The sequence below is a fragment of the Panthera uncia genome, chromosome D2, assembly GCF_023721935.1.
Source record: "Panthera uncia isolate 11264 chromosome D2, Puncia_PCG_1.0, whole genome shotgun sequence".
Taxonomy (NCBI): domain Eukaryota; kingdom Metazoa; phylum Chordata; class Mammalia; order Carnivora; family Felidae; genus Panthera; species Panthera uncia.
In genome coordinates, this window is record NC_064818.1 from 54,736,237 (window position 1) to 54,760,770 (window position 24,534).

The 24,534-nt window shown below is 45.4% G+C and overlaps 2 protein-coding genes across 6 annotated transcripts in view; one reads left to right on the top strand and one right to left on the bottom strand.

Annotated features, from left to right (window-relative positions):
• Nucleotides 1-101: 101 nt before the first annotated feature.
• Nucleotides 102-11,789, bottom strand: MORN4 (MORN repeat containing 4). 5 transcript variants are annotated; one of them, XM_049645519.1, is made up of 7 exons: nt 11,618-11,787; nt 10,613-10,705; nt 7,609-7,947; nt 4,031-4,128; nt 2,432-2,546; nt 1,728-1,837; nt 102-1,480 (listed from the first exon to the last, which is right to left on the bottom strand). In XM_049645519.1, exons 4-7 carry the CDS (start codon nt 4,095-4,097, stop codon nt 1,332-1,334), a joined length of 441 nt encoding a protein of 146 aa, XP_049501476.1. In that variant the 5' UTR covers nt 4,098-4,128; nt 7,609-7,947; nt 10,613-10,705; nt 11,618-11,787; the 3' UTR covers nt 102-1,331. The 5 variants fall into 5 exon arrangements, with proteins under 5 accessions (XP_049501476.1, XP_049501474.1, XP_049501472.1 ...); XM_049645517.1 differs by having other exon boundaries at nt 7,581-7,947; XM_049645515.1 differs by lacking the exon at nt 4,031-4,128 and having other exon boundaries at nt 7,581-7,947; nt 11,618-11,789.
• Nucleotides 11,790-16,408: 4,619 nt separating this feature from the next.
• PI4K2A (phosphatidylinositol 4-kinase type 2 alpha) overlaps nt 16,409-24,534 on the top strand; it is a 32,796-nt gene continuing 24,670 nt past the window's right edge. The window contains 2 exon segments of the mRNA XM_049645520.1: nt 16,409-16,550; nt 16,552-16,890. Coding sequence (XP_049501477.1) covers nt 16,455-16,550; nt 16,552-16,890 — 435 coding nt within the window. The 5' untranslated portion in view covers nt 16,409-16,454.

The window sequence follows — 24,534 nt, forward strand, 5'->3', positions numbered from 1 at the left end:
GTGCAATGTCGGTACTAAGCCCCCATCTGTGATTAACTTTTAGAAACAGCAAATGGGTTGATTCATGAGGATGCAGAGCAAGAGTAAAGTGATGAAGTATAGGCAGTTCTGGTGATTTGTTTATTCCTCATAAACACTCGTTTCTACAGTACAACTCAGAGAATACACGGAGGCACACAGCTATAATTTCCACCACAGTCTGCTGTTGAGGAGACATTCAGTGTGAGGATAAGGGGCTGGGAGTGGGCTGGGCGTGTCTGGGTCACAGGATAATTGGGGGGCCTCCATGATGAACTACACAGGGATCCTATCGGTCAAGATCTGACCTCCCAGGCCTGATGGCCAAGCTCATGGTGGAAGAGTGAACAGTGGACCAAATGCAGGGAGCCAAATTCTCTTTTGGTTCACTGCAGTCCTAGAATGGGTCCAATTCTACCCAAACCCCAAGGGGTTGAGGTGGGTCTGACCTCCTAGTCCACTGGGAAGGGGCTGTGTCAGCCCAAGCCATCCCTAAGGATTCAATTACTCCGTGATAGGGCCTGAAATGGGCCAGGGATGTCTGCCCTTCACCCTGGAGTAACTAACAAGTACAAGTCCTAAAGTGACTCTTTACATCAGTGTCTTGACTATCCCCAAAAGGGATCCTGTCCCGTCTAAGAAAGGAGAGGCACAAATAGGGCACAGATTAGCTGCTGGAACTCAGGTAAGGAAGACAGCTTATAAAGTCAAGGGACAGGGAAACAGCACTCTTACCAAACCCTTCACAGGGGGAATAAGCAGACACAAATAGCAGTCTGGTAAGACAAAGGGGGAGGCCTGGAGCCATGAAGTTGACCAGCAGCAAATGGGGAGGCGGCGGGGGGACACGCAGAAAAGCTCTGGCTGTGGCTTTCACAGGACTGCTGAACTGCCTAAGCCACCCCTGCCTCTCTCCCTGTTTCTCCGGTGGGGGGGGGGGGCACAAAGCACTAGCCCTAATTTGGGGCTGGGATCAACTGCCCCAAATACAGGCGGAACGAAGAGGCTCTGCCCCGCTTGGCAGGAAATCAAGGAGAGGCAGGTCTACACTGGGCAACCCAAGGTGTTAGGGACACAGAATACCAACAAGTGAGAGAAGGAAAGAGAACTGGTCACCCTGCTGTGGGCAGCGGGGCCCGAGTCCTCAGAATCCTGTGATGGAATCCCTGCCTGGCAGGTGTGGGGGCGTCCCAAGGCTTCTGCTCTCTGCAGGCATCCTCATGTCCTCTCACAGCCGGTACATCTGTTCACCTTGAGTGAGTAACGGGGCCTTTGCTTTACCCAGTACTTGTCAGCTGGCGCACGACGCCCCGTCAGGCAGTGAGATTTCTGGCGGACTTGGAGGCGCTCTGGGCCCGCTGCACGACTGCGGAACACTTCTCACGCCGCAGCAGCTTGTTGTTCTCAAACAGGCCTTCGTTGCGAGGTATTCCATGCGAACCATCGGGGAAAGTCAGCAGGCCTTGGAGGGGGACAGAGAAAATTCGGGATGGACGAGGGCGTTAGTGACTCAGGGAGCGGCCTGATGCCAAGCCGTGAGGAGGACTCACAGGTCTGCTCTGGAGCGCAGTCCGCGGGCTCGATGAATAGGAGTGAGGGCCCGGTCACTCTGGATCGCTGGACACCCATAAAAGCATTACAGCTGACAAGGTGTACCTCGCCCGTATGATGCTCCCCCCAGTCACCCGTCCTGGTGGGCTATGACTTACCAAAACCATCCACTCTGCCATTTTTAAATTCCCCTTCAAATGTCATGTTGTCATGTCGAATGAAGACTCCAACGCCGTTAAACTTGCCCTGGGCGAACTCCCCCTCGTACCTGCAGAAACATGACACGTTAGCCTTTAGAGGGGCAGTGGGCAGTCCAGGTTAACTGCATGAAGCAGCTACCAATAAGTGTTGTTTATTTATTTATTTTGAGAGAGAGAGAGAGAGAGAATGAGCAAGGGTGGGACAGAGAGAGGGAGAAAGACAATTCTCAAGCAGGCTCCATGCTGTCAGTGTGGAGCCCGCTGTGGGACCCAATCTCATGAACCATGAGATCATGACCTGAGCCAAAACCAAGAGTCAGACACTCAACCAGCTGAGCCACCCAGGCGCCCAGTAAGTGTTCCTTATTAATGCCAAGGAGCAAGCTCCACCCTGCCCCCACTCGCCCCACTCCCAACCGGCAGAGACGGGCCAGAGAGCAAGTGTGATGTGAGGCTCTAATTTCAAGGAGATAACAGAAGAGAATGGCAGTGGGGTGGAAGGTCGCTCAGCGACGCGCCATTTCAAATTTTAGATCTATTTATAAAGTAACTAATAAAAGAACTGCTTCCTCCTTGCCTGTTTTCAGAGGACCTGGGACATCTCAGGTCTGACCAGCTATTTATCACTATCAAAGCTGAGAAAGGAATGACCCAGTACTCGCCTTGAGCCATCTGAGAAGGTCAGTACCCCGAAGCCATTGAAGAGCCCATTCTCAAAATGACCCAGGTAGGTGCCGCCATCTGCAAACATCAGTTGACCAAAACCATGTCTGCGGCCTGAGCAAAGAGAAAGACAGTCGTCAGGTTGGGATGGGGCAGCTTCAGGGACCTCCCTCGCTGCCTAACATCTCTTGCCTTTTGTCACCCCACCCACAAAGGAAAGAAGAGAAGCAGTGACGCTGGCAGGACAGAGAGCTACTACCCAGAGTCAGGCAGGAAAATCTGGCTCCCTGGACCTTCCCGTCTTGTCACAAATATCAGATTGGCAGCAGGTCTCTGTAGGTATGAATGATAAGAGGCCCTCTACTGTGTGTCACACACTCTTCTGAGCTCTTTGTGCTTATCATCTTATCTAATCCTCACGGCGTTAGGAGGTGGGCACAGTACTATTATTGTTCCCATTTCACAGATGCAGAAACCAAGGCTAGGGAGAAGCCAAATCGCTTACTCGAGATCACAGAGCAGTTAAGTAGCAGAGCAAGAGAGCAAATGCGGCAGGCATCCTGGCCGGAGAGCCCTCGACACCTACTTATGCTGCCCTCTGAGGAAAACAAGTGCCCCTCTGCACCTCGAAGCCAGGGGGCCAACCTACCAGCCAGACTGGCGACGCTGGTTTGGGCTTGGTCAGGTCAGCAGGGCTGTGCTTACCCACTGACCTGACCAGAAAACAGCAAGATGCTGGAGGAGTAATCCTGTCCTCTAACAGAGTACGACGGAGCCCTTCTGGGGGACAGAGGGTGGCCGCTCTAAATGGCTGGAGCCGAGGGGACAGCAGGTGCTGGGGAGGCAGGGGAGAGGCACGGGGGTGTACTGAGACAAGGTCACACCCAGTTGCACAGTTTCTCCTCTCAAGGCTCAAGGATTCATCAGCTGCAGGGATCTAGCGTGAAAAGACGTGGGTGCGTGTCTGGAAACAGCCTGAATGTCTCTTCACTGACTGTGGGAAGTGAAGGCTCCTCTCCTCGGGGTGGTTCCTGGCTTGATGGGACTGGACCCACGAGGCTTTTAAGTGGCCAGACTGTGTTTCTCAGGCTCTGAAGAATTTCACCATTCCTATGAATAGTTACTTCCGAATGTAATGAGCTGTCACAGGAAATTCAAGGCAATGGATGTCATTTGCTCTCAAGCGTCTGTGCTAATTTCTAGATCTTCCTTAACTTTTTAAGATGCACTAGAACCAAGTCATTACAATCAATTCTGCACTTTCTAATTTATGGGCACTTAAAATAATTCATTGTACTCTGCCTGGTACATAAGCATTTATAAAAACAATTCCCACATAATAACATTAAAGGGTAAAAGGATACTAAAACACTTTATATTCAGAACTGGAAAGATTTAACTCGTTGCTGGAGACGGGGCAAACAGCAGCATTTTATAATTCCTTTACTTAAGCCTAAAATCAAATAAAGGAAAGGCGCTCTTCAGATTAAATCCTGGACTTAGACATGAAGACTCATCCAGCTGGCTTCTATAGCTTTATTTGTTTGTCCTTTAGTCATATGAAGTATTCATCACTTGACCCCTAGGGGCCCTCTCACCTTCCTTCCACTCGCCGCGATATTCCTCCCCACTAGAGTAGGTGAAGGAACCTTTTGTGAGGGTCATGATGCCAGCTTATGGAAGAAAAGTATGAAAACTGCAAGGAACAAGCAGAGGAGAATCGGAGTCACAGGATGGCTGGAGGAAAGGCCAGCAAAGCAATTTTACAGATATATTCTATATACTTACCAGCCTGGTAAGTATATAGATATTACCGTAGATACATTTAACAAATATACCCACCTCTCCAAACCCCACCCGCAACCATCCCCTCTGTTCAAGCAGTCTTATCCTCCTACTGATCTTAAAAGTTATCAGCCAGGGGGCACCTGGGTGGCTCAGTCAGTTAAGCCTCTGACTTCGGCTCAGGTCATGATCTCGCAGTTCATGAGTTCGAGCTTCACGTCGGGCTCTGTGCTGACAGCTCAGAGCCTGGAGCCTGCTTCGGATTCTGTGTCTCCCTCTCCCTCTCTGACCCTCCCGTGCTCTCTCTGTCAGGAACTGAATAAACATAAAAAAAAAAAAAATTAAAAAAAAAGTTATCAGCCAGTTCCAATTTTCTATGACCTGGGATAGAAACTGAGGATTAATCTACAAATATTGGCTTGATACCTACTAGGTACTAGGTGTTTAGTTGATGTATAAAATATAGTCTCTTCCCTCAATGAGTTTGCAATCTAGTTGCTAAGGCTAATAACTGAACCACTGAACAAGACGAGAGATCATGTAATTAAGCATCAGACTGGATGGCAGAGATGAACAAAGACAAGATAGCATGGACCACAAACAAGTAGAGAAGAGGGCAAAGGGCAGCTGCAGATAGAGAAAAGCTGGGCAATGAACGCACAAGGAGCAATGATGCCTGTATGTTCGGTGGAGAAATATTAATGTGGGTTTTACTGCAGTTGAAGGTTTATTTAAGGAGTAACAAGAAACAAGTTTGTCTTAGGTACTCAGCCGAAATCTGAAAAAACCTTTCAGATTTCATCCAAACGCCCTCATTTTATAGATGGAGACACAGAAGCCCAGAGAAGTTATAAGCCAGTCTGTGCTCTGGAACAAGTGCCCTGGCTTCCCCTGACTGCTGCTGGTTCTTTCTCTCTTGTATTGCATGCTCTGCTTTCCGGGCCAGGCTACCTTAAGGAGACCTTTGAAAGTTAGGCAGAAGAGTCTACAGCTAATAAGACAGGGGAAAGGGGAAGGTTCTGGGGGTTTGTGAACAGGGATGTTAATATGAAAGCGGTGCTCATGGAAAATAAATATGGCAGCGGGAAGCAGGATGCTTTGGAGCAGCAAAACCCTACAGCCAGAAAAGCTTGCAAGGCAGGAGATGTGCTAATTCAGTAGACTGTGAACATGAGCACAAATTACTCCCCCTCTGCTCATGCCCTTGTGATGTGACATGGCAGCACCTCCATTAACAGGCAGTTTGTTCCTCCACGCACTGGGTCTGGGTGGGTTCTATGACTTGCTCTGGCTAATGGAACGCCAGACATTCGTGATATTCGTGAACGCGGACAAACGTGATACAGCAGAGGTCTGCAAAGCGCCTATACACTGGGCTTGCCTTCTCACTGCACTTGGAACTGTTCTGCCCCCATGTGGACAAGCCCGGGCTAGCCGGCCGGTGACAAGGGGTCACGTGGAGCTGTTGTACCAACTGACCACAGATGCAGGGTGAGCTCGGGCATGACCAGCGGAGCTGCTCTCGAGCCCAGCTCCAAATTAATGACCCACAGAATCACGGACTAAATACATGGTTGTTATTTTAAGCCATGGTGTGTTATTACCCAGAAAAAGCTAACTGATACACCCAGGTACAAGATCATAAGACCTGAACTAAGGGGATAACAGCATAATGGGAGCAGAAGGAAGGAATAACTAGGACAGTGAGGCTGGCTAGGTATGGCTTCACAGGTGTAGTAAAAGAATGCTTGTATTCGATTCAAAGATATCCAATAAGAAGGGGGTTAAGGCAAACCATAAGAGACTCTTAAACACAGAGAACAAACCGAGGGTTGCTGGAGGGGTGCTAGGTGGGGGATGGGCTAAATAGGTGATGGGCATTAAAGAGAGCACTTGTTGGGATGAGCACTAGGTGTTATATGTAAGTGATGAATCACTAAATTCTACTCCTGAAATCATTATTACACTCTGTGTTAACTAACTTGGATTTAAACAAAATTTAAAAATTAAAAAAAAAAAAGAAGGGGGTTAAGATAACCCAAAATATCATTAAATGCATAGACAAACAGAATCATCTGACATATTTTTTAAAAATGCAATCCCTAGTCCTTTTATAATTTCCTAGGTCTTTTTACTCACCTCATCTGTTCCAGATCTAAGCAATAAAACATTTTTGCAAGTGACTGTGACAATGCAGAGTCCTAGGCCCACAATGAGATCTACTGAATCAGATTTTGTAAGTTAGAGCCTGGGAATCTGCAGTTTCAACACATCGTTAGACTGTTAAACATTTGAAAGCATGGGAACTACTACTCCAACAAACAGCTATCCTATGTGCGAAAGTTCCCTGACCTAGAAATCATCATTGAAAGGTCCCCTGTTATTAACAGTGAAGCTAGAGTCTGACCCTCAAGCATCTGATTGAGTTACGACAGGACAAGTGCACCCCTTCTTCACAACATGGGGGCCAGACCTGGAGGACCAAACAGGAGTGAGATTTTAAATCCCTACAGGCCTGGCGCCAATGGCTAGCTTCTTTCAAGTCCCAGAAAAGCTCAAATCACACACAACATTAAGGGTTGTATTGCTGTCTCCATTATGGAACATCAAGATGGGGTCGCCAAAAGTAGGTTCCACAGTACAAGAGGGATCTGGCATGTTTGATACTAAAATGCTTTAAATGTTCAACTTGGAGGGGCACCTGAGTAGCTCAGTTGGTTAAGCGTCTGACTTTGGCTCAGGTCATGATCTCGCGGTTTGTGACTTTGAGCCTTGCATTGGGCTCTGTGCTGACAGCTCAGAGTCTGGAGCCTGCTTCGGATTCTGTGTCTCCCTCTCTCTCTCTGCCCCTCCCCTGCTCATGCTCTGTCTCTGTCTCTCTCTCTCTCTTTCTCTCTCTCTCAAAAAATAAATAAACATTAAAGAAATTTTTTTGAAGATAAAAAATAAAAAAACAAACCAAAAACCAGACACCTAAACTCACACATTCACATCGACTGTAATGGAAATTTCTTTAAAGTCTCAGTATAAAAATGCTACCAACGTGATTCAAATAACATTTTGGAAAAAAAAAAATCAGCCAATGTTGACTAATGAGGTGAAAACTCTAAGGTGAGGAAAAGTAAACTACAATTGCCACTCGTGTATTCTTTATCACCACCCTACGGGATATTTTAATTTTGGCCTCTGTCATGGTGCTTTTTGATACAGATGCCGCAAGCCCAGAAATGGTGTGATGTGCAAACAGCTGGGCCTGAACAGAGTGGGGCTCAGTGACATCTTCTGGGCCCTGGCCCTGTCTCAAAGCTCGCGTTTCTTCCCAGCTATGAGGACAGATGAGTTTTGAGAATCCCTTGCTCTCACCCAAACATGGAGCCGCATTTGTTTCTACCTCCTTAATGAGGCCAGCTTCGGAAGCTCTTCCAGTGATGTCTGGGAGCCCCTTCCACAGCGTCCCCAGGGATTTTCTCGCTGTTGCGGCGACTTGGGAGCTCCATGTCCAGGGTCTCTCACACAGCAGAAGATATCCCGAGACAGGGGCCATTTTCTTCGTGTGTTAAAGCCCCTCAAAACCTCTGGGGCTATCTTCTCTGAGAGATGACGCTGGTTCCTGGTGTGCCATCTCTGTCCCATCAACGTTCCACAAGGTCAGCATCCAATTTCAGGTCCACAAGCCTCTTGTTGTCAGCCCGGCATCAGTGTGCCTGGGGTAGAGGCCAGCATGACTGTGCTGCAAATACAACATTAATGAGAGGAAGAGAAGCAGTTTCCCACTGAAACTGCCAGAGGAAAACTTTCCAGTCCAGACAGGCTTTGATAACTACAGGCCGTCTTCAGCTCTTCCCAGAACTAGTGAGGTCAGCACGCTGAAAACGCAGCTTATGGCACAAAGCTGAAATATTTCATTCCTTCAAAACAAGTCAGAATCTTAAGGGCCATATCTTATAATAAATCTTATAACTACACCACCGTTCCAAAACATAAAACACAAAATCATTATTCAGGCAGTAAGATGATAAGATAAAGGCATTTCCTTTTGATGTTTGGCAGCTGTTAACTTGTCTTCACTCAGAGGTCTGGAAGGAGTTCTTGTGGTGTCATGTGAGGAGTCAGTTTGACTGCCCAATGGCTCATGGGGAGAGAGAATCCCAAGCCAGCTCTGCGCTGACAGCACAGAGCCCAGTGCGGAGCTCAAACCCACGAACTGGGAGATCATGGCCCGAGCCAAAGTCAGATGCCTAACTGACTGAGCCATCCAGATGCCCCTATTTTTTTTTTTTTTTTTAATTTTAAGTAGGCTCCATGCCCAACGTGGGGCTTGAACTCAAGACCCTGAGATTAAGAGTTGCATGCTCTACCAACCGAGCCAGCCAGGCACCCCTGTTTGCTTTTTCTCAAGGCTACATGAAATTTCCACATAGTGGCATCCCACTCCTTTCAGATGGACCAGTAGAAGGTCCCTGAAAGAAAGTGAACAGTGTTTCTCCAGTTTGAAGAGTATCTTTGGACAAAGTGTTAGCCGGCCACCCAAACTGTAAACTTTGCCACTCTTTTGGTATGCTGTTAGCTCTTAGGGAATATATCCTAAATTTTCCAGTGAAACTTGAGAGATCATCCTCTACCCAATGGGACAGGTTGTATTTTCCAAAGACGTTTGCAATCATATCTCCTGTATTACACGTTCTACAATTTGACCTTGCCACTGTTCCATGATAAAGATGGAGTGTAACTCTTCTTCTCTGAATCTGGGCAGGCTTATGAATGCTTCAACTGACAGAACACGATGGAAGCAATGGTGTGTTCTAAGGTCAGATCAGAAAAGGTGATGCATCGGGCGCCTGGGTGGCTCAATGGGTTAAGCGTCTGACTCTTGTTCGTAGCTCACGTCAAGATCTCATGGTTTGTGGGATCAAGCCCTGAGTCGGGCTCTGCACAGACAGTTTGGAGCCTGCTTGGGATTCTCTCTCTCCCTCTCCCCCAATTTGTGCACGCTCACTCTCTCTCTCAAAATAAATAAAACTTAAGAAAAGAAAGAAAGAAAGAAAGAAAGAAAGAAAGAAAGAAAGAAAGAAAAGGTGATACATCTACCCTCTTGCTCAATGGGACACTTATGCTTAGAGACCCGAGCCACCACATGAGAAGTCTGACTACCTGGAGGCTAATGTGCTGTGAGGAAGCTAAGCCACAAAGAGCCACGTGTTGGTGCTCTAGTTGGCTGTTCTCAACTTTGAATCAGCCCAGCCCAGGCGCCAGCTGTGAGCAAAGGAGCCTTCAGATGATTCTAGCTCCCGGCCATTAAGTCAGCGTCCCATCTAAGGCATCATGGAGCAGAAGGAGGTCATCCCCATGATGCCCTGTACAAATTCCTGACTCACAGAACCTGTGAGCATCATATGGTTGTTTTAAGCAGCTAGATTTGGGGTAATATATTATATGGCTATATAGTAAGTGGAACATCATCTCTCCACGTAACCCTGCCACCATCATCTGTCATTTGTTTTTCAAAAATACATTTCCATTCCTTTTTTTACCTAGGGAGACAGAGCAAACTCCCTTCAACAGCTGGTCAAAATGACGCCCATCCCCAAGAACATAATCAGAAGTGCTAATTAAGGAAACACATGTAGACTCTATGGCCTCAGGCCATGGTTGAACACATTTGACTAGAAACTTCTACCTAGTCCAAATAATTGATACTGTCACCACCTGGGACAGTGTCGGGATCATTTATAACTTCTGTAACTAGCCATGCTAAGTAATAGTCACTTTGCACATCCAACGACCCAAAAAGAAATCATGGTCATTGAGACAAATCTAGTTCAATACAGTATAGCCAGTGCTAATGAAGACTGAAAACCCAACACTTTAATAAGCATGTAAACCAGTATTTGTGTCAGTTACCATAAAAAAGTCTTTTTAAAGAGAACAGGTGGCCTAGGAGTTTAGGCTTCAGCTATGCATATGGAATCTAGTCACAAAAGCAAGAAGATTCATGCCTCTAAACAGATACCCACCCTTTCTGCTCTTTTGATAGATGGGTTGCAAAGGATCAATCCAAACATTTATCTAAAAGAAAAGAACTATTTTGTCCCTGAAATGAATACACGATTGGTCTGCACAACAGACTACCTCCCTGCTATCTTTACTTTCTCTTGACCCTGACATTTCCAAATAGAACTCGGAGACAGGAATGTAACTTTTATTTGTATTCCATTTGTCTTTTTTCAGATTTTAGAAATCGAACTTGTTAAAAAAATACTTATGCATTCACAATAACTTGTGTCCAAATTCAGAGGATTAAAAACTAACTAACTAACTAACTAACTAACATAAAAAGGAACAGATTTTCAGTTTAAGAATACTGTTTTGAGGCAGCCAGCTTTTCCCACATATACCTTTACATGGTTCCTCCAAAGCCTCCCCAGAGTATGAACGTCTTGTCAAAGTTTTCTTAATTATAAAGGAAGCAGTCTTAGGCTTTCAGAATCCTAAAGAAAAGAAGAGGAAGAGCTTGATGAACAAAACTTAGGCTTGTAAGAAACCTAGAACAAAAAGTCAAACATTCTTTTTTAAATGTTTTAAATGAGCTTGAAAAAATTGTTTTTTTCTTATAAGTCTGCAAGTCTTTTTACTATAAATCTCCCTTGAACTCGAGAAGTAAAAAAAAAAAAAAAAAAATTAATAAAAATGTGTTGCTACTAGATAAAGGTCTTATTTCGGAAGACCGGTGTGGCGATTAGTTGGAGAAGAAAGTGGGAAGAACTGAAGATAGTAAAAAACGAAACAAAACAAAACAAAACAAAACAACCTGGGGGTGATAGGGACGGCCACGATACTATTCTGTTTTATGGAAAAGAAAATGCCTGGACCGGGTTTTAATAAAGCCGAGTTACGCCCGCGGATATCTAAGCAGTTTGGAGGTGCCACCCAGCAGGGGTGCCACCATGAATTGAGGCATCTCATTCCCCAAGCCTCGTTGTGTGGGACGTCTCTCCACCAGAATGTGAGAGGCGGACCCAGGGCAAACAAAGCCTTAGACCCAACTAACAACACTTCCTAGTCGATTTCCCACCCCGTTCTTGCATCCCAGCACCGATCCTTCCCTCTACCCGAGCTCTGCTCTCCCGCCTGGGCCAGGTCTCTGCTCACACTGGTCTGCCACCCACTCCGGACGCAGCCCCCACCCACCCGCTAAGCCGGGTACCGTGGGCTCTCTCGGACCTCGGCCCCAGCGGTAGAGACTGGAGGTCTGGGTTTGGCACCCTATGGACCCCACCCTCTGGTCAGCGCGTCCTGGGTGGAGTCACGATCCCCAGCCGGTTATCTCGGGATGGTCTTCTCAGTCCCTTCCTCACCGACCACATTCTCCTGGCCCCCTCCCTCCTGCGCTGCCAGCCAACCTGAGCTCCGCCTTTCGGGATGACAGTCACGCCCCGACGCGGGGATCCAGCTGCCGGGACCGCCGCTCCGCCGGGATCGCCCCTGCCACCTGCCTCTCCACCACCTCCACCAGCGCCTGCCCCACTTGACGCCGCCATCCCCGGCGGCCGCACTGGGCGCAGTTCCCGCTGCCCATTGGCTGTTACCTAGGCAACCGGGAGCAACGCCACTCTCCATTGGTCCGGCTCGAACTCTGCGCCATCTTTGTGCGGGGCGAAGTGTCTCTGGATCTCTGGACAAACATCCGAGAGAGGGGTGGGGCTGAACCCATGATCCCACCTTGGCCACCCTGGTGAAGACCTCAGGTCTTACCTACCCAGAGACAGCCTAGCCGAAATGTCACACACACAACACAACAAAACAAAACCTGAGTCAGAAGCAACAGTGACCACCCTCTCAAGGGGCTCCGATCCTGTGCGGACCTTCAGAGTTGTAAATGGCCCTCCCTGGAGTTTAAGGGCAGAACCCAAATCTGGCTTTTGAGGTTCAGTTTTGTAAATGGTAACATGCTAGACTAGGCAACTGCAGTTGAATGAGCTTCAACCCTGTGCCAGCATTGTAATATCGGGACACTTCTGCATTCATTCGTTGTTAGGATTTGTGTTGTCATTACTCAGATCCTTTGTATTTAAAATATAGTGTTGGGGTGTCTGGGTGGCTCAGTCCTTAAGCTCAGACTCTTGATTTCGGCTTCAGGTCAGGATCTCAGACGATGAGATGGAGTCCCGCCTGTGACTCTGCGCTGAGAGCACGGATCCTGCTTGGAATTCTCCCCCCACCCCCCGGCTCTCTCTCTGTGCCCCCACCCTCAAAAAATAAATAAACATTAAAAAAAATAATAAGTATAGTGTCAGTATTGGAGCAAATCCTCCAAATACCGTGCACACCAATCCGTTTATCCGTATACAGTATTTATTTACTGAACAAAGTTAATGCAGCTAGAAAAGACACAGATCGTTGCCCTCCTGGAACTTACCGCCTCCATGTGGAGAAGAAAAGATTCATGTACATGTAAAATTCAAGATTATATTTAATTATTAAAAGAAGGCAAACGCATGAAGAGAATAAGCAAACTGCTTCTCTGAATTGGGGTTTTCCTCATCTGTGGAATAGAAAATGAAAATGATAATAATAATGATAAAGACTCCCCAGGACTTGTATGACAGTACAGTGTATAAGTGCTCAATAAACACCATTTTTACATTATTTTAAAAGACTTGGATTCTGTGTTCAAATCCCATGCCTGCCACCAAGTGTGTGGGGCTTCAAACAAGTTATGAAGCTCTCCAGCCTGTAAAATGAGATTGGACTAGCAGACCTATAAGATTCAACCAGCTCTAACATTCAATGGTTAAACATGCTAAACTGTGTGGTAATGAATATAGATATAATTAGTTGTTGAGAGAATGGAGTGTCAGGAAAATAGATCTTATTACATTGAAGTATATATATCAAAATTTGATGAAATAAGGATGGATTGTGGTTAAACTATGGAGAAAAATTAGGGGGAAGATATGTTTTGCAAAATGTAGTGTTTTGAATAGGAAAATTCATAGATACACAAAGTAGAATAGAGGTTACCAGGAACTAGAGGAGGAGGGAGTTACTGTTCAATGGATATGGAGTTTTTGTTGGGATGATGAAAAAGTTTTGGGTATAGGCAGTGGTGATGGTTACACAACATTGTGAATGTATTTAATGTTAACGAACTGTACATTTGTGAAATGGTTAAAATGATAAATATTATGCATATTTTACTGCAATGAAAATGTTTTCAAGAGACCTCATGATCAGGGGAGAGGAGCAAAGGGAGAGAGAGAGAGACGGAGAGAGAGAGAGAGAGAGAGAGAGAGAGAGAGAGAGAATCCTAAGCAGGTTCCAAGCTCATCTCAGAGCTTGATTTGGGGCTTGATTCCATGACCTTGGGATCATGGCCTGAGCAGAAATCAAGAATCCGATGCTCAACTGACCGAGCCACCCAGACGTCCCAAAAATGTAGTTTCTTTTTTTCCCCCCAAAAAATGTAGTTTCTTGATCAGAGCAGTGACACAAGGAAACCAGTGTTGTTGTTGTTTTTAATCTTTTAGCTCAGTCTCCTCATTTTTCCTGTTTATTTATTTTTGAGAGAGAGAGAATGGGGGAGGGGCAGAAAGAGAGGGAGACAGAGGATCCGAAGTGTGCTCTGTGCTGACAGCAGAGAGCCCTATGCAGGGCTTGAACTCATAAACCGTGAGACCCTGACCTGGGCTGAAGTTGGATGCTTAACCAACTGAGCCACCCGGGAGCCCAAAGGAAACCAGTGTTTTAAGAAAATTAATCTGGTAGTGATACTCAGAGATAATCAGAGAGATTGGAAGCAGAGAAACAAATTCATAAGCTATTTTAATAATGTAGCTAAGACATCTTGAGAGTCTCAAAAGTAATGTGGCATCCATGAAAATGGACAGAAAGGGGGTTCATATGAGACACATCCCATAGAGATATTTAATAAGAAGCAATATAGTGTTAAAAGCATTGAGTTGGTGTGCCTGGGTTTGGATCCAGCTCTGCCACAGACCAGCTGCATACATTACTCAGTTTCTAACATCATAGGAGCTGTAATGCCAGTTACATGTAGTCCATTTACATCCATGGAATATACAAAAAATAATGCCTGGCACGTGCGTAGCATTTGGTGAGTGCTAGCTCTTCATAGGTAATAGGGAATGTATTGATCCCCCCTCGTTTTTTTTCAGTAAAAGGAAAATCAAGTTCTAAGGGGTAGATTCAGAAATAAATTCTGAGAGTTTTCCATAGAGAAGACCCAGAATTCAAAGGAGAACTCTAAATCTTGCAGCTTTCCTTGACAATTTGAAGCTTAGGGGCTAAATGAGATCAATACCAAGAGATCATCTCTGTGACTATGATCCCTCGGCAAGTACAAGGGCAAGTACTACTGAATCATTTGATATCTGTATCGGGAAGGGAAATATATGTCTTGTAACTGAAAGGGGAAACTGTATGGACCTTTGCCTAAAATGGGTTACATGCCAAAAAAACATTAAGACATTGTCATACATGTAATTAAATAATAAGTTGTTTCGGGGTGGCTGTGTGGCTTACTTGGTTGAGCATTTGACTCTTGGTTTTGGCTCAGGTCACAATCTCAAGGTTCGTGGGTTTGAGCCCCACATCAGGGGCTGAGCTGGCAGTGTGGAGCCTGCTTGGGATTCTCTCACTCCTCTCTCTGCCCCTTCCCCACCTCAAAATAAATAAATAAACTTAATAAAACAAAAAACAAAAACAAAATAAACAATAAGTTGTTTTGATTCCGTACTTTTACTAGCTGTGGCAATAATTTGATTCAAGAAAGAATGATTATGAAATATTGGTTACTATTTGGCTGGTCATCTCTTGTGAAAACCCATAGTCTAGTCTGCTGGTTATTTTAAGCACAAAACAAAAACAGCATCAACAATAAAAAAGCTACCATTTGTTGAGTGTACTAACCACTATGCTAAGTGTTTTACATACCTTCTCTTAATTTTTATTTAATTGAGGAAGGGATAATTCCCATTTTACAGATGAGAAAACACATTCTTAAGTGTTCAGATGGGGTTCAAACTCAAATGACTCTCATTCTCTTTTTTCTCTTTTCCTCCAGTAATATAATTACATTATTCCTTCATAGCACACACCCCCTTTAAGGCCTTTGCTGAAGGCCTACCCCCAAATCGTTGAACTTCTATTATGGAGTTTTCAGTTTTCATTGTTGGCTCCTTTTCTGCTGCCTCAGAGGGCTGTGTGTCTTCAGCTTGATCTTCCTTCTCTTTTCCACTACTAAAAATATACTGAGTCCCTATTGTGTCTAGACACTGAGGTTTTACAGCGGTGAATAAAACAGTCATGGACTTTTGCCTCATGGAACTTTTTAGTCTAAGACCATATCTTCCATCAATTAACAAATAAGCATTAAGCATCCGGGCCAGACACTGTGTAAATTGCATTAGGGCTGTGATTTTTTTTTTTTTTTAACGTTTATTTATTTTTGAGACAGAGAGAGACAGAGCATGAACGGGGGAGGGTCACAGAGAGAGGGAGACACAGAATCTGAAACAGGCTCCAGGCTCTGAGCTGTCAGCACAGAGCCCGACGCGGGGCTCGAACCCACGGACCGTGAGATCACGACCTGAGCCGAAGTCGGACGCTTAACCGACCGAGCCACCCAGGCGCCCCAGGGCTCTGATTTTTAAAAACCTTTTTATTTAGGCAGATTAGGTATTTTTCTTTGCTTCATTTTTGTCTCGCTAGCACTTTAGAACATAGTAGGTACTCAATAAATATTTTATGAATGAGTGCATGATTGAATGAATGCAGATACAAAGACTAGATCTCTCCAGTTTCACAGCTGGTTGGTTCATAGCAGGCACTCAACAAATGACTGATTAGGTAGGCTACTTTATTGAAAGCTCCCAGAGACAGGTCAGCAACAGGAAGCTAGGGGCGGGGCGGGGCTAGTAAGAGCAAGGGGCGTGTCTGACCTGGGTCTGGCTCCTGGAGCATGCGCGGTCTTCATCGACGGTGACGGGCGAAAAATGCGGAGGGCACGATTAAGTAGACAGTGGTTCTGATTGGCTACCGTTCGCGCGCGAGGGGTCGTGCCTACGCGTCGCCAAGTAAACAGGCTAGGTAGGGGCGGGGCCGGCAAGGCGCCGCGACCTGGTTGGTCAGGCGGGGGTTGGGGGTGTCTCCGATTGGTCCCTGCCCGGGGCTCAGCTGTGTGGAGCGCACCGGGACCCGGAGCCGGCGGCCTGAGGGATGGACGAAACGAGCCCACTGGTGTCCCCCGAGCGGGCCCAACCTCCAGACTACACCTTCCCGTCCGGCTCGGGCGCTCACTTTCCGCAGGTGCCGGGGGGGCGCGGTCCGAGTGGCGGCGGCGGCCGGCCCGGCCCCCTCTCCGCCGGGCTCGCCAGGCCACGACCGGGAGCGGCAGCCACTGCTGGATCGGGCTCGGGGCGCGGCGGCCCAGGGCCAGACCCAAACCGTGGCGGCGCAGGCCCAAGCCCTGGCCGCTCAGGCGGCGGCGGCGGCGCACGCCGCGCAGGCCCACCGCGAGCGGAATGAGTTTCCGGAGGACCCCGAGTTCGAGACGGTGGTGCGGCAGGCGGAGCTGGCCATCGAACGCTGCATCTTCCCCGAGCGCATCTACCAGGGCTCCAGCGGAAGCTACTTCGTCAAGGACCCTCAGGGGGTGAGAGCGGGGTGGGGGCTGCCGCCGCTGCCTTCGGGGAGGGTGGGCCTGTCCGGGGGAATTAGCAGCTTCGCACAGCCACGGGGAAAAGGGGGGTTGAAAGGCTGCAAAAGGGAGAAACTTCACAGTGCAGAGCCCCTTGGCAAGATTTTGGAATGCCCCTGAGGACTGGAGATGGAGAAGCTCTGCGGAATGAAGAAATAAATCAGAACCTATTTGGTGGGGGAGGAGTGAGCGGAGAATGAAAAGAGAAATTGACCAGATACAGGCGAGGGGCCCAGCGGTGTGGTGGGACAATCAGCTTCTCGACAGAGACGCGCGGGGAGATGCTGCTTTCTAGTAGGTTCCTTAGCTTTAAACTACAGAGACTGCTATTCGGCCATTGTCCTACAGATTTGAGCTTTGGTCTATTTTCTCTTTTTGGACTGAACCAGCGTTGTCCATTGTACTACAGATTTGAGATTTGGGCCCATTTCCTTTTTTTGGACCGAACCAGCGTTGTCGCTGTTTATTGAGAAGGACGGGTGACCCATCAGGGCCTCTGAGGGTTCAGTTCCAGCCTTCTGTGTCGTGGGGATGTCTACCACTGCCCCAGGCCTCTTACTGGCAAACGTCGGTGATGAAGTGGGTGGACTTACCAGTTTCATCTGCCTTGATTATTGCTCACTTCTGGGAAATTGTTCAAATTCTTTTTCATGTCTTCTCAGTAAAGAATGTGGAGTTTTAGAAACACAGGACTACCTGCTACATTTTACTTTCATTTCTCTCCTAGGACTATCAGCAGTTCGCTTTTTAGCTAAGGCAAAGTGTTTGCTGGCCTTTATTTTGTCCCCTGCATGTGTATAAATAGGGGGATGGGGATGAGATGGGTTGGGATGGGACATGGGGTGACCAGGGCAGCTGAACGGTGACCTTTATTCTTTTTTTTTTTTTAATTTTTTTTTTTAACGTTTTATTTATTTTTGAGACAGGGAGAGACAGAGCATGAACAGGGGAGGGTCAGAGAGAGGGAGACACAGAATCGGAAACAGGCTCCAGGCTCTGAGCAGTCAGCACAGAGCCCGACGCGGGGCTCGAACTCACGAACTGCGAGATCATGACCTGAGCGGAAGTTGGCTGCTTAATCGACTGAGCCACCCACGCGCCCCTGACCTTTATTCTTTTGATAGCTGCAGAAGAATTTAAGGCATTTATATAAGACCAGAGGGATCAGTGGAATATCAGTGGGTCAAAAAGTGTTAACTTTTCCCTGTCAGAGTTCTTGGATAGATCAGAATGGTTTCTTGGAGAAATGTATTATTGTTATACTTATTAAAATGATGATTGTCAAATCTCCCACAGATTTTCCCTGCATCTCTCCTGTGTGAACTCTTTACATGGCTGGCGTGCTGTTCTGATAGGAGTGCCGAGTGGCCAGGATGGACTGACTTGTAGCTCTTGGTTAGGTTCATTTAATGATCTGGTCATTCTTCCAGATGTTGTCCCTGAATTATCAAGAACCAGAAAGCAATATACCATCAACTCAGTTACCGTAAACTGAGCTGGGGAAAAGGTGGGGAAAACTTTGAGAATAGTAAGTCTTTGCAAGTCCCTCAAGTAAGGGGAGGAGTGAGTTAAACTGAAAGCTCAAAGGGGAACCATTACTTCTAGAAAAAAAGTGGGTCTCCTGAGGTCTAAATGCTAGCAAGATGCTTTCATCTTTTATGTAAGTGGTTTTTATTTTTTGTTTATTTTACTTTTTCTTTTTTTTAGCTCGTTGGCCGATGTAAGGAGGAGCTGAGTATCTTTGATAGGTATAGGAGCAGTAGGAAGGTTTTTATTTTTCTTTCATGACATTGTTACAGTTTTTTTGGAAGTGTGTCAGGTCAGCTGAGAAGTGACCTGGTGCTCTGACAGATGGGAGTAATAAGATCTTTCACTTCTCCCTGGCAGGTAAAGTATTACCACCTCTGTGCATGGGCCACGGAGAATAACAGACTGTGGGTATGTTTCTTGGTGATTTGCAGGATCCCAAGGTCTAAAATTTCCTGGCCACTGTCCTTTCGTAGAGAGGAAGTCAAAACACATATGCCCTGGCAAAACTTATTAATATAACCATCTTAGTCCCACTGAGTAAAATATGGTTCAGAGCAGAGGATCACTTCCTCAACGCTGTGGCGGGTCAGGTTAGGGACCACAGACTCACTGTAGTTGTTCGTGTGGTCTTTGGCCCTGTTCCAAATTAGTTTATTTTATTGAACAAATACATAGGTAGCACTTACTATATGCTAGATACTATTTTAAATGCTTTACAAATAATCATTCACTTAGTACTTATAACACCTTTGAAGGTAGGTACTATTATTATTATTCCGACAGGTGACACTGAGACACACAGTGTAACTAATTTTCTTCGGGTCCTAACAGCTAGTGAGTGGGAGGCAGGATTCAGGCCTACTGAGTCCAGAATTCATGCTCCTAACCTCTATGCTGTGCTGCCTCGAAGTCAGTCATCTGAATTTTTGGTTTCTTTTTGTTTACCATATTGGCTAGGATTAAATTGGGCTATGTGTGACAAAATTTAAAACAACAATGCCTTGAATAAAAGTACGCCTAACTCTCATAGAAGGAGTCTATAGGCTGCTTAGGGCTGGCATGGCAATATGAACAATGTGCCTCCTTCCATCCAGCTGATGGGCCATCCCTAGAATGTGGCTTCCACTACATAATCTAAGATGGCTACTCAGACTGCAGACAACTGGTCTGTTTTTCAGCCAGTTGGAAGGAAAGGACAAGGGAGAGTATGCCCTCTTCCTTCAAGACGTTTCATAGAAGTTGCACCAGACTCTTTTTACATCCCATTGTCCAGAACTTAATTGCAGTAGTGGCTGGGAAGTATAGTCTTTATTTTGCCCCACTAAAAATCAGGAGTCCTATGTCCAAGGAAGAAGGGGGAACAGAGTTTGGGGAAACCAGCTGTTTCTGCCAGAGCTGCTTTTGGAGCTAGAGAGACTAGAAGGTTCTTGGAGATAATAACCCTGATTCCCTTTCCCAATTTAGGATGGTTTCTCCCTCAGGGCGAGCAAATGGGGACCTAGAACAGTAAGATGGAAAAGGCTAGATCAGAAGGCCTGATAGAGAACGCTCATGTTACCCTCCTCACTTGTATTATTGTGCTTCTGGTCTTAAGCTCAATCACCTATGAAAATATTTTTAAAGCTTTTTTTATTTTGCGAGGCTAGTAATATTAGATGTTCATATTCCAAGAATCATAGAATAGCATGTGATTCACGAGTTTACTAAGAAGATTAAATGCGATATCCCACATGAAAGCCCCTGGCGTGGTTCCTGTTGCTTAGCAGGGGTTCAGAGTGTTTTGGTTTTTATTAAGTTGTATGCCCACTGACCCCTGGATTAGGCTTTGTTGGACACATGGCATTGAATAAAGCAAAAGTAGCATAATTTTGAGAAGATTTATGACCACTGAGAATAGTAATTTATTAGCTAACGCTAATTTGTATTTGCTTCAGAATTTTACAGATACTGATCACATGTGCTAGGACCTAGGCCTTGTATCAGTAATATTCAATCTTTTAAACAAACTTATCGACCAAGAGTTTGTCATAAAATGATACAGGTTTTTCTTTTTTCATTTTTCAAATATAAAATTATGTTATAATATTGAATGTGCTTCTTCCAACTACCTGTGCCGTCCCAAGAAATTCTGATGTCCTTACACGTGGTTGAGAGTAACACTGATAGCCTGATAAAGAATAAAGATCTCAAACAGAATAATTATTGTTTTTTACCTAAATGTTAAGAGGCAGTCAAGTTTGTATGTCATCTTTAGATGTAGTTCCTGAGATTTTTTTTTTAATGTTTATTTTTGAGAGAGACAGACAGAGCACGAGTTGGGGAGGGGTGGAGAGGGAGGGAGACACTGAATCCGAAGCAGGCTCCAGGCTGTGAGCTGTCAGCACAGAGCCGGACGTGAGGCTAGAACTCGTGAACCAGGAAATCATGACCTGAGCTGAAGTCAGATGCTCAACTGACTGAGCCACCCAGGCGCCCCTGAGATTTTGAAGCATCATTACTGTCTGTTCTAGGGACCTGTCCCAGACCACAAGTTGTAATGGATGAGGAAGGTTGGGTCAATGGCAGTGGATAGGAAAATAAATACAGGCTAAATCTCTTCTATTGCCTTCTATTTGGATCCCATCTTCTTTTAGGGTCTCATACATTTAGAGTAGCCCATCCCTCTCTTTTCTGAGAGTTAGCATGTAAATAAGGCTTCTTTGCCTAAATAGCCAAGTCAGGCAGTGCTATTTCTATCCAACTACTAATACAGAATGCAGCAGTTCTCAGAGTGGGGCCAAAGGACCTATAGGAATCCTATTAGATGTCCACAGGTCAAAATTATTTTTAATACAATTTTAAGACTATTTGCCATTTTCATTCTCACTTCTGTATAAGTGTACAGTGGAGATTTCCAGAGGCTACATGATGTGTGATATTGAAACAGACTGAATATTAAGGAAGATGTAAGAATACAGTGGCCTTTTATTAAGCCAGACGCTAGAGAGATTTGCAAAAATGTAAAACAGTGCCTGCCTTCTCACTAAAAATTGTTTCTGAAAATAGTTATTTTTCATAAAAATATATCACTTAGGTTAACATGTAACAGGTCTATTTTTATTATTAAGTTGAATTAACAGTCATAACATTTCAGTTTTAATTTCTAATACAGCAAATGTAGATTTTACATTACCCCCAAAAGTTTTGGGAGTCTTTACTAATTTTTAAGAGTTTAGAGGGATCTTGAGACCAAAATTGTTTGAGAACCATCAGCTTCATGTTTAACAAATTAAACAAAAACTTTTAAAAGTTGTGTCTGTATATTTCACGGTGCAACAGTGAGTGATATGCTTAAACTATCTTTTCTTTTTTTTTAATGTTTATTTATTTTTGAGACAGAGACAACATGAACAGGGGAGGGGCAGAGAGAGAGGGAGACACAGAATCCGAAGCAGGCTCCAGGCTCTGAGCTGTTAGCACAGAGCTTGACGCAGGGCTGGAACTCATCAACCATAAGATCATGACCTGAGCCAAAGTCAGATGCTCAACTGACTGAGCCACCCAGGCGCCCCAAAACTATCTTAAATGTTAGCACAGTATAATACCCTCCTTTTTAGGGCTGCTGGACAGATAGGAGAAATCTGTGAGTTCCAGGTCTCTTAGTATTTGTTGTGGGTTCTGACACTAGCCGGTGAGTGGTCTCTTCCTGTGCAGTTCTGTTTTTATCCCTAGCTTCACTGACTGCTATTGCTTAAACTACCTGTACCTCACCCTCTTTATTAAAGAGGGTTAGTAAGGGGATGTTAAGGAAAGCCTTTTTAAAAATAATGGCATCGGGGTGCCTGGGTGGCTCAGTCAGTTAAGTATCTGACTTTGGCTCAGGTCATGATCTCAGTTCGTGAGTTCGAGCCCCGCGTCGGGCTCTGTGCTGACAGCTCAGAGCCTGGAGCCTGCTCCGGATTCTGTGTCTCCCTCTCTCTCTCTCTCTGCCCCTCCCCTGCTAGTACTCTGTCTGTCTCTCTCTCAAAAATAAATAAAACATCAAAAAAATATATATTGGCATCAGGAGCTCCTGGGTGGCTGAGTTGGTTGAGCATCCCCGACTCTTGATTTTGGCTCAGGTCATGATCCCAAGGTTGTGGAATCGAGCCCCGTGTCAGGCTCTGTGCTGAGCGTGTATCCTGCTTAAGATTCTCTCTCTCCCCCCACTTCTGCCCCTCTCCTGCTCGCTCTCTCTCTCTCTCTCTCTGTCTTTCTAAAGTAAGATAAGATAAAATTACAATGAAATAAAATGAAATAAAATAAAATAAAATAAAAATAGCATCAAACCAAAGCTTACTACTAAATGTAATAAAGAAATTGAAGTTATAGTAGGGAAGAGAGAAGACAGAAAAATTAGGCAGTAGTCATTTTCTTTCTCAACCAAATAATGGTGGGTATCTTTCTAATTTGAATGGTTCTAGAGTTTGTTTTCTGTGAATAGGAGAGTATCCTTGAGTATTCAGGAACACAGTTGAAAATGTGAAGTTCACATTAGCTTTGGAAATTGGGCCCAATGTTGTTATGTATCATTTGGCAAGCCTGTAGTGCTCACACAAATGAGGTACTGAGCAAATGTTAACAGAATTGAATTGAACTGAGGCCACACTTAGTCCTGAAAGGCACTTGTCTTCCTTTCTGCCTAATGTCCTTTGGTTCCTCCATCCTTCCCACCCACCATTCCCCTTTATCCAGTCCACACAGCTTTATTTAATGAAACCTGTGTGATTCCGAGATAACGATGATAACTAATGCTTTTAGAGTTGTTGAAATGCTTTCTGATTCTCTTTATGTTGGAAGGAAATTGAGAAGTTTGAGAGGTCAGTCTGTAAATGATGCTTTGGCTGCAATCTTGGCCTTTGAGTTCTGCTTTGTTTTTTGTTTTTTGTTTTTTTAATTTACATTATTTCCTTTATTTTTTTATTTTTGAGGGAGAGAGAGAGAGCGAGAGAGGGGAACAGAGGATCTGAATCAGGCTCTGCACTGACAGCAGTGAGCCTGACACAGGGCTAAAACTCACGAACCTTGAGATGATGACCTGAAGTCATGACACTCAACTGACTGAGCCATCCAGGCACCCCAGAGTTCTGTTTTATTTAATGGAAGTATTTAAGCCTCAGTCTGGGTAGCTGAAAAATACTACTAGAAAGAATGTCTCAGTCTTCCTTCCACTGGAGACCAGCTTGCTGAACTCCACATTGTACCTCAGTCGAACTGACTGTTGAGTTGTAGGGCATGCCTCAAGTTGTCCTATGGTTTTACTGCCCAGTTCCAGAGAGTTACAATGGACTCATGAGTCATTCTGTGAGTGACAGGAGCCCCTTGCTATTGCTGCTGTCTGGTTCCGAGCCCAGGGTTCCAGGGGGTACAGAGACAAGAAGATTGCTGTCCCTTAGGCCTTTTGCTAGCCATTTTAGATAAGAATGTAATCCTGAAGACTTAGGATATGAATATATGCACTTGACTTTTCCCACTGAATATGTAAGGTTGTTTGTGTTTGAGAATAAATTGATTTCCTTTGGAGGGAGGAGACTTCTGTGTTTTTCTTGCTCTCAAATTCTTGCAAGACTTCTTGAAAGAACTAGCCTCCAGATGGACCAATTATTGTTGGAGACACGCACCCAGCCAATTCCTAATATGAGTACATACTTAATGCAGGCAGATGGGTGTATGTTTTTTGCTGTGACCTGCCTGTCAGGAAGTGACACCCACAGGAAAATGTCTTATGACCCAGACTAGCTTGAGTTGGCTGTGGGGTGAGGGGAGAGGGAGAGTCATATGATATGAAGATGAATCACTGAGATGGCATATTTACTTTTCTTCCTCTTCTTCATATTTACCAGGTTGGGGACTGGAGGGAATGAGGTAAATGTGAAATAACCTTGGAGGGCTCCCTGGCCTGGGGAAGAAAACCTCAGGAGGGAGGTCCATAGTGTATAGATTGCTTCACTGTCCCATATTCCAAGGACCTCTGAGGATTAAGTTACCACCTGCAAGAGAAGGTGGATTTTAATCTTTGGGGACTCTCATGTCCTGATCTCTTGCTTACCA

What these genes read in the sequence shown, in the direction of transcription:
- MORN4 (XM_049645515.1), bottom strand. Translation starts at nt 7,761, where the DNA reads ATGGCCCCTGTCTCGGGATATCTTCTGCTGTGTGAGAGACCCTGGACA. An exon ending in AAATGCGGCTCCATGTTTGG is followed by an intron (nt 2,547 to 7,580) that starts GTGAGAGCAAGG and finishes CTCTTTGCTCAG; the next exon opens with GCCGCAGACATGGTTTTGGT. An exon ending in TGGCAGAGTGGATGGTTTTG is followed by an intron (nt 1,481 to 1,727) that starts GTAAGTCATAGC and finishes TCCCCCTCCAAG; the next exon opens with GCCTGCTGACTTTCCCCGAT.